We start from the raw sequence: 17,235 nt of genomic DNA, 5'->3' as shown, positions 1-17,235 counted from the left end.
TAATACAACCTTCATCCAGCTGCACTACAGTAATTTTCATATGAGCTGCAAATAGGAAATAATGGACACTTAACCTTGGGAAGCTTTTAGACAAACCAAATGCAAATAGATGTATTCCTATATTTGTCATGTTCTCTGGAAACAAAAATCTACATTTTATCCTCTCCTCTCAGTAATAGATTTAATATACAAATGTATTTATGCCAATGGATCTTTTTGTACATTGTTATGACATCCTGCTAACTGCAAATTGTACCATGACTGTGCAATTATGCAACCTATTAGTCTATCAAAAAGGACTGAAGGACACTGGGCTCTATTTTCTGTGCACAATGTGAAATGCAAATATTGAGCTGGTCTGGATTGATTTAGTATGTTTGTGTGCAGTTCCTTGGGGCAATTATATTTAAAATAAATTTTCAACAATTCTGCCAGCTGATATTGCGGATGTGTGTGTGTGTGGGTGTATGTGTGGGTGTATGTTTTTTGTTTTGTTGATTCTACTGCCACTGCTTACTTATATGATGGAGACACAGTGATAATTCTGAACAGAATTTCAAGAGTATGCGTGCAAGCGGTCAGTATACTTGCATGTACATCTATGCCCACTTAATTGCTTGAATGGTTATGTGTACTAGGCTTCTGATAAGTTATTGGCGCAGGCATGCTCCATATAATGCTGAGTGGTTAATTTTATATACTAATGTCTACACTCATCAAGCACAGATAAAGTTGCTGCTTTGCTTCTTCATTTTCATCTTCATGTGCTGCACAATCCGAGTTTGCAATCAATAAAATTATTGTTGGATAATTATAACATTTGCCCTTTTTACATCTAGTTTCAGTTTTCACTTATGTTAGATTATGTGAGTTTGTCTTTAAAAAAACTTTTGCCCAAAAAGTTTTCACATACATGTATACTTACTTATGTCTCTGGAAAAACAAACTTCTTGAATATCTGTTTGACAACTGAAAGTGAACAGTATACATTAAAAAAAAAACGTATGTTAACTTTTCCTCCCAGGTGTGGTCAGCTGTATTCATATTCATAAGTGTTCCATCTATATTTGGTAACCAGGTAAACGGAGGCCCAGACCTCAAGCTTTATGGAGTGGAGGACCAAGTCAGGGAGTTAAGTCCTGTTTCTGCTCAGTCTCTCAGGGCCTTACCTGGGGCTGAGGTCTGGAGGACCGAAGCAGTTGAGGGAAGGAATGAGCAGCTTGGTTGGCTTGCGGCAGGCCCCAGCCTCGGCGTTGTTGGTGGGAGGAGGTGCTCGGGGGAGAGCCGGCGAGCGTTGAGGCTCCTCCTTCAGCAGCTGCTGGGGGGAGGAGCTACGGCCCCGGCAGCCCCGAGCGGGGGAGCGGCAGTGGCGCAGGGCGTTGAACTGCCTCAGCTCATCCCCCAGCAGGTTTCCCAAGGAGGTGCGGCGCACCGGGCTGCTCAGGTTGGGCAGCATCAGGTTCTTGCGGGACTTGGAGGCGGGAGAGAGGTGGAAGTACTCCTCAGGCTCGGCTTCGGCCTCCACAATGGAGGGCAGTTTGTGCTCCGGGAGGTGCCCCTGATCCAGGCGGTTCTGAGCAGGGAGGCAATGAACACGGTTGGCCCTCAAGCGAGTTCAGGTTTCAAAGTTGCTCCCAAGTGTATTATAAAGCTGTAATTTTAATATTCCAGTTTATCAGCCCAAGGGTGCAGAATACATTAAAGACTAAGATGCAGATGTACACTGAAATGTACACACCACAGCACAGTAGCAACAAGAACCAGCCAACAATGCACTAAACCGAAAAGATAACCAAACTGTATGAAGAATAAAACGCATGCTGGACACAAGCATCAGGATTCTCGGTGACCAAAGCAACTCAAGAGGCAAGTGGACAATGAAAATAGGGAACAAACAATTTCCTCTTCAATTAAACAATTGTTGTATTTCAACACAGAACTAATTATCTCTGTTTGGTATAACCAAAGGTATTACGGAGTGATCATTACAAACTGTACCCCAGCTCAAATACACTGCAGTATGAATACTGGAATGAGAACTCTTTGCTATATTAAACAGAAGTTTCAGTCTTCATTAAACACTGTCACATAAGCACTCTCAACACACAAGCATTGCCACCCTTCAATGAATATATTAAAGACATTACAAATTCAAACACAAAAGTAACACTGAAGTGCAAGTAGGGGGTGTGGCACCGCACGGGGCGTGACGGTGCAGGCGGGGCGGCACAGAAATGCACAGACCGGAGGTTTGGGGAAAAATAGCCCAACAGGGCCTTTTATTAATCAAAAGTATCTATACAACTCAAAACCAAACTCAACACCAAAAATCTCCTGTCGGAAATTAACTTAAAGTAACGCGAACAAAACTATAAATAACGGTGTCCGGGAGACCGCTGGGGGGATCCCTCTTCAACGCAGGAAGAGGGATGTTGTCCTGTGTCTCTGCCGGATTCTGAAAAAATAGGAACAAAGTTATTTACAGGTTTCACCGCTCTCCGGCCGCCCAAAACCCCTTTCCTCAAGGGAGACAAACGGCCTCCTTTTGAGGCCCCAGCCATCTCCCTGGAGTGGCGGCAGCTGTGTTGCCTCATTGACTGCAGGTGTGCTGCCTGCCAATGAGGGAGTTGAGGAATGTTCACTCTGCCGCTCTCCAGGGTCCTGTGGCTGGGCTTCCTAGTTGGGCGCTGTCCTAGGTCCTGAAAAGGCGGCCTGGTGGCAGGTTTCGGCTGATGCCTATAAGGCTGGGAGGGGCACTGTGGAGCCATGCCCCGATCCACGCCACATTCCTCCCCCTAGCGAACCGCCACCAGTGCTGGCTGCGGCCGCCCAGAGCGCGTGCAGGCGGGACAGGGCGTCAGCGTTCCCATGGAGCCTTCCTGGACGGTGGACCACTTCAAAGTTGAAGGGCTGGAGTGCCAGGAACCAGCGGGTCACCCTGGCATTGGCGTTCTTCTCCCGGGCCATCCACTGGAGGGGCGCGTGATCTGTAACCAGAGTAAACTTCCGCCCGAGCAGGTAGTACTGGAGTGCAGAGAGGGCCCATTTAATGGCAAGGGCCTCGCGCTCAACAGCCGCATACCGCGATTCACTCGGGCGGAGCTTACGGCTCAGAAATAACACGGGGTGCTCCTCATCGCCGTGTACCTGGGACAGAACCGCGCCCACCCCGTCTCCGACGCGTCTGTTTGGACCAGGAAGGGCCGGTCGAAGTCCGGGGTATGGAGGACCGGGTCCGAGCACAGGGCGGCCTTCAGGTCCTGGAATGCCCTCTCCTGCTCAGGGCCCCACAGCAGTTTCTCCGGAGACCCTTTTCGGGTGAGGTCGGATAAGGGTGCGGCTGTGGAGGAGAAATGAGGGATAAAACGCCGGTAGTACCCGGCCAGCCCCAGGAAGGCACGTACCTGGGTCTTGGTGGTAGGCCGGGGCCAGTTCTTCACGGCCTGCACCTTCTTCTCTTGGGGCTTGAGCAGGCCCCGACCGATGGTGTAGCCCAGATACTGTGCCTCGTTTTGCGCTATGCAGCACTTGGCGGGATTGGCGGTGAGGCCAGCTTGTCGCAGCGCCCCCAAAACAGCCTGGACGTGACTCAGGTGGTCGGCCCAGGTGCCGGAGTGGATTACCACATCGTCCAGGTAGGCTGCTGCATAGCGCTGGTGTGGCCGGAGTACGATGTCCATCAAGCGCTGGAACGTTGCGGGGCCCCATGGAGCCCGAACGGCAGGACCCGATACTGGAACTGGCCCACCGGGCTGGTGAAGGCAGTCTTCTCCTTGGCTGACTGGGTGAGGGGGACCTGCCAATAACCTTTGGTTAGGTCCAGTGTTGTAATAAAGCGGGACTCACCCAGTCGCTCGAGTAGCTCATCCGCCCGGGCCATGGGGTATGCGTCGAAGTCGGACACAGCATTGAGGCGTCTGAAATCGTTACAGAAGCGCAGGGAGCCATCGGGTTTGGGCACGAGGACTATGGGGCTCGACCAAGGGCTGCAGGCCTCCTCAATGACTCCCATTGCTCTCATCCTCTCAATCTCCTCCACGACGGCCGCTTTCCGTGCCTCCGGGATCCGATATGGGCGTATGTTCACCACAGTGTGCTCCGGTGTACGAATATGGTGCTCCATTAAGGTGGTACGACCTGGGAGAGGGGAGAACACATCACGATTTTGGTCAACTAGTTCTCTCACCTCTTGGACCTGGCGGGGGCTCAGGTCAGCACCATATCGCACAGTCTCCCGGGGCGCAGGGGTTGTTTCTTCTGTGGTGAACATCGCCGCCGTTGCTGCTGCAGGACCCTCTACCCACCTCTTGAGCAGATTCACATGGTACACCTGCTGCGGTTTCCGGCGTCCGGGCTGGTCAACGCGGTAGTTCACTGGTCCCAGTCGCTCCTTGATAGTATAGGGTCCCTGCCATGTGGCGAGAAACTTGTTTTCAGGAGTGGGTACCAGCAGAAGGACACGGTCGCCTGGCCGGAACTCTCGGGTTGAGCGGGCCGGTTATATGTCCGCTGCTGGGCGCGTTGAGCTTCCACCATGTGCTCTCTTACCACTGGCATGACACTTGATATTCGGGTGCGCATCTCCTCCACGTGCTCGACCAGGCTCCGGTGCGGTGATGGCTGTTCCTCCCAGGCTTCTTTAGCGAGGTCCAGGAGTCCCCTCGGCCGCCGCCCATACAGCAGCTCAAAAGGGGAGAAGCCAGTGGAAGCCTGGGGCACCTCCCGAATGGCAAAGAGCACATACGGCAGGACCTGGTCCCAGTCCTTGCCGTCAGCAGCGACTATCTTCCGGAGCATCCGCTTCAACGTCTGGTTGAACCGCTCGACCAGCCCATCCGTTTGCGGGTGATACACCGACGTACGGAGATGTTGTACTCGCAGCAGGTGACATGTGTCTGCCATTACCTTGGACATAAACGGAGTGCCCTGGTCCGTAAGGATTTCCTTTGGTATGCCGACCCGGCTGACGAGGTGCACCAGCTCGCGAGCAATGGCCTTGGAGGTGGCGACACGGAGCGGCACGGCTTCTGGATAGCGCGTGGCATAGTCCAGGATGACCAGGATGTAGTTGTGTCCCCGGGCTGACTTTGGCAGGGGTCCGACCAGGTCCAGGCCGATCCTTTCGAAGGGGGTCTCTATGATGGGGAGAGGGATTAGAGGAGCGGGTGGTGGCCTTACCAGGGAGGTGCGTTGGCACACCTCGCAACTGCGGCAGTAATCCTCCACCGCTCTGCGCATTCCTGGCCAGTGGAAGCGGTCTGCCACACGCTCTAGGGTCTTCTGCATGCCCAGGTGAGCTCCCAGGATGTGCGTGTGGGCCAGCTGTAGGACGGTGGCCACGTACTGGTGGGGTAGGACCAACAGCTCCCGGACTTCTCCCCTTCTCGTGGTGTGGTAGTACAACAGTCCCTGTTGCACTGAAAAGTAGTTTGCTTCCAGGGGTCCTTCTCCCCTCTTTACCCCTTCAAGGACCCGAACCTGGCTCCAGCAGTGGCGCAACCGGTCATCCTGGACCTGCGCGGTGCCGAACTGTCCTTTACGTTGTGCCTGGGGAGGGAGATTGGACAAAGTTACAGGAAGAAAGAGCTCACCTTCCCCATCCACTTCTTCTGCGGCCTCGCCTACGCCAACCCGTTCCCCGAGCCAGGCGGCATAGGGTTGGCCTGATGGACGGACACGGGGTTTAGCTTGTCGGGGCCATGACCCGGTTCCCTTCCTTCGGGCTCTTCTGCCCCCCTTCTGGACAATTCTGGCGGCCTGGTACAGGGCGTCAAATTGCTCCGTAGCCAAGCACCTCTGTCCCTGGGGCAAGCGAGCTGGTGTGGGGGCCGGGTCGGTGGGCATGGACACATCCGAGGGTGCTTTTCCAGAGGTGGGCAGCAGGGTGGGCATTTTCCCTCCCCTTCCAGACTGAGACGGGAAGTGGGGTGTCCACGCATGTCCGCCGTGGTTGCCTGGAATCTGGGCCTGGGTCGAGCCTGGTGGGGTCGGCTTCCGGTCACCTCCAGCCTGGGGCCGGAAGAGGGGGCGCTCGGTCGATTCTGCCTTCAGCATCTCCTGCGTGGCTTCGACCCGCTCCACCAGTTCCACCAGCTCCTCCGGGCTCTGGGGAGCATGTTGCCCAGCCAGTTTCTTCGCCCCATATGGCAACGCCCGGAGGAACCGATCCATGGCGACCCGGTCGAGGATCTGCTCCACAGACCGGCGTTCGGGTTGGAGCCACCGGGTAACCAGCCTCCGAAGTGACGCCATTTGGCTGCGTGCGTTGACCCCCGGTTGGTAGGCCCAGGTGGCGACCTGTTGTCCGGCGGATGTGGGGGATACCCCGGCTCTGGCTAGTATCTCCCTTTTTAGCCTGTGGTAGTCTTGGGCCTCTGCTGCCCCCAGGTCTTGGTACGCTTGTTGGGCCTTGCCGGTGAGGAAGGGAGCGAGGGTGTCGGCCATCTCCCGGGGTCCCATAACTCGCGCTCGGCCACCCGCTCGAAGGTGTGGAGGTAGGCCTCCACGTCATCGGCCTCAGTCATCTTTGTCAGGACGTCTTTAGCCTTTGTCCTGCTAACCGGTAGTGGCACGGCCGATGCGTCGCGAGCCTGGACCAGCTCGGTGAGCCGGCCGACCTGTTGAGCCATGACCTGGGCAGCATGCTGTTGTCCCAGGTTAGCCTCCACGAGCGCCCGCAAGAGGTCCTCCATATCGCAGCTAAATTGGGGGAACACCAGACTAATGGGAAAAGGGGGGGGGGGAGAACAAACAACAACAACAAAAATTTTTTTTTTTTTTTTTTTTTTTTTTTTAATTCTACCGCGAGAACGAGTGTAATGCTTGAGCTCGAGGTAGTTAGCTGCAGTCTGCTATTACTCCGTGCCTATGCCCGCATTCTCCACCACTGTGGCACCGCACGGGGCGTGACGGTGCAGGCGGGGCGGCACAGAAATGCACAGACCGGAGGTTTGGGGAAAAATAGCCCAACAGGGCCTTTTATTAATCAAAAGTATCTATACAACTCAAAACCAAACTCAACACCAAAAATCTCCTGTCGGAAATTAACTTAAAGTAACGCGAACAAAACTATAAATAACGGTGTCCGGGAGACCGCTGGGGGGATCCCTCTTCAACGCAGGAAGAGGGATGTTGTCCTGTGTCTCTGCCGGATTCTGAAAAAATAGGAACAAAGTTATTTACAGGTTTCACCGCTCTCCGGCCGCCCAAAACCCCTTTCCTCAAGGGAGACAAACGGCCTCCTTTTGAGGCCCCAGCCATCTCCCTGGAGTGGCGGCAGCTGTGTTGCCTCATTGACTGCAGGTGTGCTGCCTGCCAATGAGGGAGTTGAGGAATGTTCACTCTGCCGCTCTCCAGGGTCCTGTGGCTGGGCTTCCTAGTTGGGCGCTGTCCTAGGTCCTGAAAAGGCGGCCTGGTGGCAGGTTTCGGCTGATGCCTATAAGGCTGGGAGGGGCACTGTGGAGCCATGCCCCGATCCACGCCACAGGGGTTATTGTATAGTCAGAAATTTAATTAACTTGGAGTGAGACATCCTGAGGACCAATCATTTCCAGTGTTCCAGATCTTCATATGATTACATGTCTATGTTTGTTTAATTTAATACAACCAGCTTCTCTCCTGTTTGGGTTCACTTGCCGGAAAGCACAGTCATGCATTGAAGAGCTATACACTACACAGGCATTTTCCAATTAACTGTTACAGGATTGTGAACAGTAGCACTTAGCGGCATTATTGCTGTGTGAATGCATGTGCTTCTTCTGTGTGTCAACATTCTTTAATAAGAATGTGTTGGTTGGTTGGAGTTAAGGAAATTAAGCTCTTTGATAGCCATAAAAGGCATTACGCCATCACAAATGAGTCCCCACCTAGAGGGAAAGAGCAAGCAACAAAGTAATAATTTCTCCTTGAAGAACCGATCGAGTCAGCATGAGAAGAACTAAGTTACCTGGCTATAATCTATTTACTTAGTTATTTCTTTTACAATTAGAGCATTACCATGAAATAGATCAGTATGTGGAAACAGAAGTTTCAGTTGGTATATGAAGCCAGAAGGTAGAGTGTGCAGAGACCAAAATGTTTGTACCTGTACCTGGTAAACCAACAAAACGATCTGTATATTAACCTGTATTGAAACATAAAATTCAAAGTGGGCGAGATTTACACCATAAATTGTGTAGAGAAAATGCTAGTTTTCTAGCTTAACAAACGTTGACTTTGGAAGTGCTGCGCTTTCAAAGCAGCAAACTAGTGATTTAACACTGACAAATCATGAAATTGAATAATAGATAATTTCATTTTAAAGCTGTATAATACAAGCAACACTAACCTATATGTTCCAATTATTAATCCATTATATACAACTGCATCTTCCAATAGTCTGAGCAACACAAGCAATAACCACACCAGACATTGCAGGTGCAGTAGGAATAGGCAGCTCTGTCAAATCTCTACCAACCACAACTTTCATCTTCTGAGTCAACTGAAAAAAGTCAGAAAAGCAACATAGGGCTGTTGCTAGAAATCTACCAGGTCACTGTTGGCTAGCTAGACAACCAATTAATCTAGCAACTTGCTTCCCTGACACGTCCCCTCCCATTAAATATGATCCTGTTGGATGTGGAGGGTTTCAAGACAAGAGCAGGCTATAAATAACAGAAAGTTAACTTTAACAGAAAAACACTACTGACTTTAGTTGCTAACCCCTTCAGAAAGAAAGTAGCCTACATGAGCCGATAACAGATAAACTGAAAACTACTATGCAAGAAAAGCACTAGAAGGAGAACTACTGGGGCCAAGTGGGAGGTCAAAGCAAGCTTGGGATGCTTCTTGTCAAGCCATAAAATACTACGTGACGTGAAAGGTGAGCAGCAGTCTGTGGAGTGTGGACGCGAAGGCAGCTTCTGACCACCAGCTGAAGTAAGACTACCATTACGTTGTTAATAAGGCATCTTTAATTGTGCACAATAAATTACAACGGTCTTGTTTTCATTATATGTTGCTCATTCGAAAATTAGTTACAACAGGCAAGTAGCTAGGGAGAGACATGTATTTAAATTTTTTTAAATACAGAATAGCTTTACTTATTTCCGTTTATTGCGAGTCACGACTTCTTCCGAAGTAACAAATCTTCCTGTTTCCAAAAGTGATTCCCGTAAAGTTCCTGGAAGAAAAATATAGGCCTATGTACAGAACGCATTATCTATGCATTTCCAAATCGGAGACCTATACACCCTAGCCGCCTATGTCACAAGCTACATACCACAGGAAATACCAACGTTGTGTCATGCATCATGGCAACAGCAAAAAGAATGAAAAAAAACCATTCACAACTTACGTGGGGGAGTCTAGGTGATCGTGAAAATCTTGTAAGGCCCTGGAAAGGCAACAGCCAAATGTTCATGAAATGGCTAAAAGATAACATTTTGTTTTTATTTGAAATTATTATAATTTTTAAAATTATTATTATTTTTTACAAATGCCAAGGCAAAAAAGAGTAATGCACAGCCCGAATAATAATGAAAACTATTCCTACCAAGATCACTTATGGGGAGGGTAGCAACAATTCCAAGGGTCCGGACTGACAGGGGCCCTTAAAACATTGTGCTGTAACTGTGCATGTATGGGGTGTAGCTCAGTGGGTAAGGAACTGGGCTTGTAACCGAAAGGTCGCAGGTTCGAATCCCGGGTAAGGACACTGCCGTTGTACCCTTGAGCAAGGTACTTAACCTGCATTGCTTCAGTATATATCCAGCTGTATAAATGGATACAATGTAAAATGCTGTGTTAAACTTGTGTAAGTCGCTCTGGATAAGAGCGTCTGCTAAATGCCTGTAATGTAATGTAATGTAATGGGTGGCCTGGGGTGGTGGGGCCCAATGTGAGATCTTTTCATGGGGCCAAAATCCCTCCCTGGCGGAACCCCCGTTTCATATTATTGTATTTATGTATACATACATGTAAGTTGAAACAGCCAGTGATGACAACAAAAATGATGCCAGGATCAACATTTCAACAGACAGCGACAGGATTTTAATTAAGTGGAAAGATCAGGAATAGCCCACAGAGCATTAACATGCTGGTTTTACTTGGAATAAAAAAAAATCTTTAAAATGTTTCTATCAGCCCGTGGTATCCTTTCAAATGTGGTTGGAAAGTCATGTATGATGTAACTGTGTTCTTTCATGTGTTATCATATAGGCAACATATCACTTTGGCATCAGTGGCTTCCCTATAATCAAACTGGCCATATCAGTTGGATTCCAGAGAATTCTAATTTTCAATGCTGTAAGGGTAAGGTAGGCAGTTCTGATTATTTCTAAGATGGAATAATTATGGCAATGTACAACTTTAAACACAAAGAGGGTTAGGTCTACATATCGGATTGCAATGGTCTTTAATCGGGCAATAACCATTAATCTTCAACAAAAGATAAGGACAAAACAATGATCTTTGGTTGAAAGGCCTAAGAATTTGTCAGTTCCCCAGACTGACTCGAGCACACCACTGGGTTTTCAGAAGCCTGTGTGCGCCGGATACTAATAATCATAAATACAACCGTTTAACCTTGTGTCATTCTTCTTTAATGGAAACAGGAGCCACAGCACTTGAACTCCCTCTGATAACTTACATTAAATGATCCCGCCGAAGTAGAACAGTTAAATTTAGCGTTCATTGTTTCAAATAAAACAAAGAGCAAGGTGGCTATACCAAACAGGAGTGTTGCGTTTCTTAAGTACCACTTTTCCCTGTTTAGCTGCGTTCGCAGAAGAGCACAGGGTCTCAGTAGGGAGAGGAGAATTAAGAGGCAGAAAGAGGCCATATCTATTCTGCAGAGGTTCTGCTGTGTGCCGCTGGGCACCCGGACCCAAGCCAGACCACACTTGTAACAGATGGTAGCGAGGAAGCACTCAGAATGTTATTGCTGATAACCCAAAACTAAATACCAGATTTACCACATTTTTGAGGATTAGCATTTCTTAACACTGATAAATAATACATATGAATTTGCATTTATTTGAAACCCATGACCTTTTGCTTGGTCTACACTGTCTGACTGCCAGCAATATTTAACTTAATTTCCCTATTATGCTACACTACTGGATATTGTACGAATAGTTTGGGCAGTTCATGATTTTGAGCAATTGAATTATATTTTTTATTTGTTTTTGAAATACATTTGTATTTCTAGGAAATTTGAATTAAAGACAAATAGAAAAAGTTACTGTATATACAACAATAGACAAACATGACTATGCTATTCAAACGTAACTTGAATCAAACATTGTTACAGTAACTAGATATGTGACCATCTACAGTAATTATGATACTACGGTTCTTTCTTAAACAATGATCCACCTAACTATTATTGTCAGCATTGTTATGACTTCCTATGGTGACAATAACTCATTGTGTCACTAGTTGCAATAAATAGCAATTCATCTTCACCGCTAAATTGCCAGTAATGACATTGCTATTGGCTTCGTGAGAAATAATGATGGCTATACAATAATTAGCTAGCTTAATAACTATTCTACCTAAGTCATGAAATTTTTTCTGATTATTAGAGCCTGATTACTGGAGAAATCTTTTCTGAGTATCAGATTATTATTTGTTTTGTACTTTTGTATTATGTATTGTATTTGTAAGCATGTTGTCAAGCAGATTAAAAACATATATCTTGCGTGTGTGTGCGTGTCAGTGTATGTGTGTGCGTGCGTGTGTGTGTGTGTGCGCATGTGTGCGTGTATGCATGCGTTTGCATGGGTGTGCATGTGTGTGTGTGTGTATGCGTGTGTTTGTGTGTGTGTGTGCGCGTGTCTGTGTATGTGTGTGTGTGTGTCGTGTGTTTGTGTAACATGACTCCTCTCATTTCAACGTTAGCACAAGGAGATGTGTTTTGAGGTTCAGGCAGCATGGCTGTGGAAAGCCTAGAAGAGAAGATCTCATCATGGATTACAGCACTTTGCCCTCTAATCCTGTGTCCTTCTGCTGGCCACTCCAGGAAATGTCCCTCCTGGTTCTCTGCCAAGTCACATTAACCCCAGCCTCTCACTCCCAGCACAGCTCTATCTGCCTGTAGGGGGCATCCACACAGATGCCTTACTGCTTTACTTCACACCGGGTCACAGTGTCAGCGCACATACATGGAATTCTGTCCCTATGCCTGTAAGTGCGGCTTTTTGCAAATGCAAGCCTTTGCCTGTTTTTCCATGTCTATGAGTGAGTGTGTTTGCAAGCATCCATGCGTGCTTGTGAATGCATTTGTTTGTTTGTTTGTTGCGTTTGTGTTGAATGGGAGCCTGCGTGAGGTGCTGGGCACGTTTGAGCTGGTGCCGCCTTGCTGCCCCTGTAGGTGTCTCTGCATTTCCATTTCTCAGAAGGCTTGTGTGTATGTGCCTGTGAATGTACAATATGTATGTTTGCATTTGTGTATATGTGCGTGTGCACATGTAGTGTATATGCGCATGTCTGTGTATGTACAGTATGTATGTTTGTATTTGTGTATATGTCAGTACGTACTGATGTACTGTATATGCGCATATGTCTATGTCTGTACAGTATGTATGTTTGTATTTGTGTATATGTGCGTGTGCACATGTAGTGTATATGCGCATATGTCTGTGTATGTACAATATGTATGTTTGTATTTGTGTATATGTGTGTATGTACTGATGTACTGTATATGCGCATATGTCTATGTCTGTACATGCGTGATTTGTACCTCCGCCTCGCTGCCCTCCCTCAGGTTGTAGGTGAGATTTTGGTGGATGTCGGCAGTGAAGCGGCTGGCGTACTCCGGGTAGAGCTCCAGCACCTCACGCAGCGCCCGCACGCTGATGTACTGAAGGTCACAGTAGGTCAGAGCCTTCACGTCCGCGTTGGTCTTTATGACCTGCTCCTGGGCTGGCAGGTCTGACCCAATGAGGTCTCCCTTACCTAGAACAGGAGACAGAGTGGCAGGGTGTCAGACAGAGAGATGCTATCTCATTTTCAGTCCCAGAGATACTCTGCGCATGGATTCTTTCAATTACAATCAGTACAATTTAAAACTTCAATAGGAAAGTTCAGGATATGGGGTGTAATTCATAGTGGGATTGACATGAAATGCATGGAGTCACCAACAGTTTAATTTTGTGGTCTGCAGTAGTTGAGCTAAGACACTCTAGTGTCTTAGATTTAGTTCTATAGACTATTCTGTTCAGCCTATGCACTTATCTTCATTGATGCACTTGTTTTATCTAACTGCAGTTTTTGTGCTTATTAATGCATTTTGTCTAATAAAGGGAGAAACTTTATTGGCCATTCTTCTTAAGGGTTACTTAATGAAAACCTGAAAACAGAATATGGATATCACTGTAAAAAAAAAAATTAAAACAGTCTATCCTAGTCAAAAACACAAACCTAATGTTTATGACAGTGTACCAAAAGAAATTCAAATAAATTTTTAATAAAAAATATAATATACCTAAAGGAATTGTGATTGATTTTATGCAGGCATCATGCGTTTTTTCAACAAATGACGAGCAGCTTATGATGTAAGAAACATCAGTGAATTATAAAGTTTTAAGTTTCACACATTATTTTATACTAGTTATATGTGGCTTACACTGAATACATGCATTGAGCTTTAATTGAGAGTATTTCATATAAATTAAATGAATCAGACTGACCCAGAATGGCCAACACCATGCTATCCTTCAGCACCTCCAGGGAGCCGGAACAGACGAAGTAGTTAGCATGCAGGGCGTCACCCTGGCGGATGAGGTACTCCCCGGGGGCACAAAAGGAGGTCTTGATGTGCAGCGAAAGGGAGCGTAGACACCCCCTGCTCGCGCACTCAAAGATGGGCAGCTGCAGGATGTCCTTGTTCAGGTGCATGGCGATGTCGGCACGCAGCTCGTCTGGGAAGTCATGCAGGAGCTGCAAGGCGCAAGGCAGGCGTTCAGCGATTCACCAAATCAAATCAAATGAGCCCCCACAAGGGTAGCCTGTACAGAAGCATCAGGCCAGTACGCAGTTTAACAGCAGTTCCCAGCTTTAGATTCCTGGTGGAATATAGCAGCCGCACAAAAACGACAAAACTCCACTCGCAGTCTGCTTGCATAATATATGCTTGAGCCAAATTCCAGGAGAAGGAATCTACTTGGCTTCATCAGTGGTAATGAGTACAGTCACAAGTGACAAGAATCAACTTTGGTGATTACCCGGCGAAATGTAAATTGCAGCCTACCAGTGAATAATTTATGTTTGAGCTTTTGATTGGGGTGTAAATGAATGCCATATTTGGCACTGTCCTTTCCTTTGAACCTCCATTCCCATAATCAGCCGTACAGTCCCAGCTCATTTTCAGTCTGATAAAGATTCATTGTTTGAAAACCTTTCGCTTTCCTGCTTATAATTTAAACATCTCACCGAAGTCATGGGAGGCTACAAGCTTTGCCTTCTTTGGCTATATACAGCCCTCTTGCGGTTGTGTTGGCTCTGCTTTAGTTGCCAAGAAAAACAGCTCCTACTGTACCTCATTGGCGTCGATGCCGTTGTTGACGGACCAGGTGGTCTGGAAGTACTCGAGCATGCGCTGCTTGAGCTGCTGCGGCAGGCGGTGCACCCGGATGAAGTCCTTCAGGTCCTTCATGCGGGTGTGGTAGAGCGAGCGCCGCGAGTACATGCGCTGGATGATGGCCGTCACGTTGCCGAAGACCACCGCGTGCATCAGGGCTGAGGAGGACACGTGGAGCCCGGTCACGGGCAGTTGTGTGTGACACAGCCGAAGCCCAGTCATGTGTAGTTGTGTGTGACACAGCAGGACTGGGCCTTTTCAAGGTGTGTCAACAGTAGTGCACTGTCTAAGTCCAAGGAGTACAGTTTATATTTGTAAGAAAAAATAATTGGAATGCAGTTCCATATTACAGAAACTAATATAAACTCAAGTCCAACCAGGGCAGCTTGGTGGCTCATCCTGTTAGGGCACTACACGATTGCACAATTGGGCTGGAGTCTGGGCCATACTTACGCCAACTAGAGCGGCCAGATTTCGATTTTAAATATGAATATTCCTCAGATAGGAAATTCTTGTATTGTCGAAGTGAATATTTGAATAAGTAATTTTTTATGTTAAGTGTTAAGTATGTGTTGAAAATCTAACATGGCTTGTGTTTAAAAATGTTCTCTCTTGCTTATGAATGACCTTTTTCCCACTGGAGCATAGCCAATCAGGTTTTGACTAAAATAAAAAATACCATAGCAGATTAATGTTCTGCAACAAGAGGTGATGATGCATGCAAAGCAAGAGCCACTACCAGCTGACCAGAATCCCCTCATGTGTTGGGAAACCATTCTGCAGCTAGTGCAGAAATACCTGAGCACTCCAGGCACTTCTGTTCAAGCAGAGCTTGTTTTTCTTCTCAGCAGGGAACATTGATATAAAACTTGTGCAGTACTCGCCTGGGATTTTTGGTAAATAATCTCATAAAGGATGATGCTAATACAGGCTACCATACTGTTCTTCATTACTTTTTCATTGCAATAGTAGTTTATTTTGCTCCCTCAGTCTTACAGAATTTGTATATTGGGGTCTAGACTGTAGATACACAGATCACTGTTTTTATGCTATGATGTGATACTCTAGCTTTTTGTTTACTTCAGGTATGTTTTACAAACAAGCCCTGCTTTCCGTATTGTTACTATCGATCTATGTTTTATGTGAAATTAAGTGACACATTACTTTCTCTTGCCTTTGTGCCCTTTTAGCACCCCTTGTGGACATAATACGCATAACAGAAAGTGCCCATTCTTTTTATGGTAATACAATAATTATAAATTATTTGAAGATAGTCAAATCTGATAATTGGGTTTGGAATACAATATTTAATTATACATATTTTTTTGCTCCAGCTGATAGTCCTAGTGCAGAGTGTGGCTGTAGGGCCTGTAGGGCAATGCACAATTGGCTCTCGTTTCACCCAAAGAAGAGAGGGTTTCAGCTGGCTACTGATTTTTCACGAACAGTTCTGTTTCAAACAACCTCCATTCCATATGCATTATATGTTTTATGGTCACAGGGTAAAGTGGCACTATACCAGTGCTCCTAAACAGAATTTACTTTACTCACCGCCTATGAGCATGGTGCAGATGGAGAAGATCTTCTCGGCGTCTGTGTTGGCGCAGACGTTGCCGAAGCCCACGCTGGTCAGGCTGCTGAGGGTGAAGTAGAGCGAGGCGATGTAGGCACTGCGCACCGACGGGCCCCCCACAGTGCTGTTAGTGTAAGGAGTGTCCAGCCTCTTCCCCAGTTCATGCAGCCAGCCTGGAGAAAGACAGAGAGACAGAGAAAGAGTAGGGGAGAGAGAGAGGGAGAGACAGCAGGAGAGAGAGAGCAGGAGACAGAGAGAAAGACAGAGAGAGGGAGGGGGAGAGAAAGAATAGGAGAGAGAGAGAAAGGAAAAGAGAGAGGGAGAGATAGCAGGAGAGAGAAATTCAGCTGAATCCAAGGAAATCCACCCATTGTCCCTGCTTGAGCCTCTATAGATATGTAAAACAAGTGGAGTGGAAATAGTATTTAATAAATAGAAGGCAACTCTGAACTCCTTAAGCAGCTAATGAACTTTAAGGTAATCAGCGTGACAGCACAGCGCATCCCATTTAGAAGCACTTACCAAAGGAATAGGTTAATACGTCGCAATCACACTACCAAACAGCCATGGATAGCGAGAAGCTAGTCCACAGTTCAGGTCCTTGGTCAACAGACAATTAATTAAAGAGAGATGTGCCTGTTCCAAATCTCGTCACGATAGCCACACATCAGGGACTGGGGAGAATCAGTAACTTCCAGAAAGGAATAAACATAATTACTGTCTGTGACCTGGATGTACCCGCGTGAATAAATGAGAGACATCTGAGGAGTGTCCCCAGCCCTGGGAGTCCCCTGAGCCCAGTCCTAATTGCAGAGTACTGACACCACCCAACAGGTCACTGCAATTAACTGTGGTGGGAGAGTGATCAGGCCTGGCACTGACTCTGTGAGCTTCTCAGCTATTGTGTCTGCTCTATTGCAAGTAGAAATCCTACTGTGCTTCAGTCATGTTGTTGCCTTCCTGCTGGGTAGGTGCCACTGAACACGACGCCATAGCAGTCATTCAGTCACCAGAGAGGTGAGGACATTTTCATTGTGCTGGGATGGGGGACTTCTATTCTCTGAGCATGTGATCTCAAAAAGTTTAGAACAGAATAGAAGAG

The 17,235-nt window shown here is 47.3% G+C and overlaps 1 protein-coding gene across 2 annotated transcripts in view; it reads right to left on the bottom strand.

The window, feature by feature from the left end:
• Positions 1-17,235, bottom strand: part of kcnh4a (potassium voltage-gated channel, subfamily H (eag-related), member 4a) — a 75,470-nt gene that overhangs the window by 7,552 nt on the left and 50,683 nt on the right. For both annotated transcript variants that reach the window (XR_010328318.1, XM_064321824.1), the window contains exons 8-13: positions 16,112-16,306; positions 14,519-14,718; positions 13,671-13,920; positions 12,722-12,936; positions 9,335-9,373; positions 1,170-1,573 (exon numbers count right to left, since the gene is read on the bottom strand). Coding sequence is in view for 1 of the 2 variants with exons in the window: in XM_064321824.1 (XP_064177894.1) it covers positions 1,170-1,573; positions 9,335-9,373; positions 12,722-12,936; positions 13,671-13,920; positions 14,519-14,718; positions 16,112-16,306 (1,303 nt within the window). In the remaining variant the exon portion in view is untranslated. The remainder of the gene's footprint in view (positions 1-1,169; positions 1,574-9,334; positions 9,374-12,721; positions 12,937-13,670; positions 13,921-14,518; positions 14,719-16,111; positions 16,307-17,235) is intronic.

This window comes from Anguilla rostrata, chromosome 2, assembly GCF_018555375.3.
Source record: "Anguilla rostrata isolate EN2019 chromosome 2, ASM1855537v3, whole genome shotgun sequence".
NCBI lineage: Eukaryota > Metazoa > Chordata > Actinopteri > Anguilliformes > Anguillidae > Anguilla > Anguilla rostrata.
The sequence above is the reverse complement of the archived record's forward strand: the minus strand, read 5'-3'. Positions and strand labels throughout refer to the sequence as shown.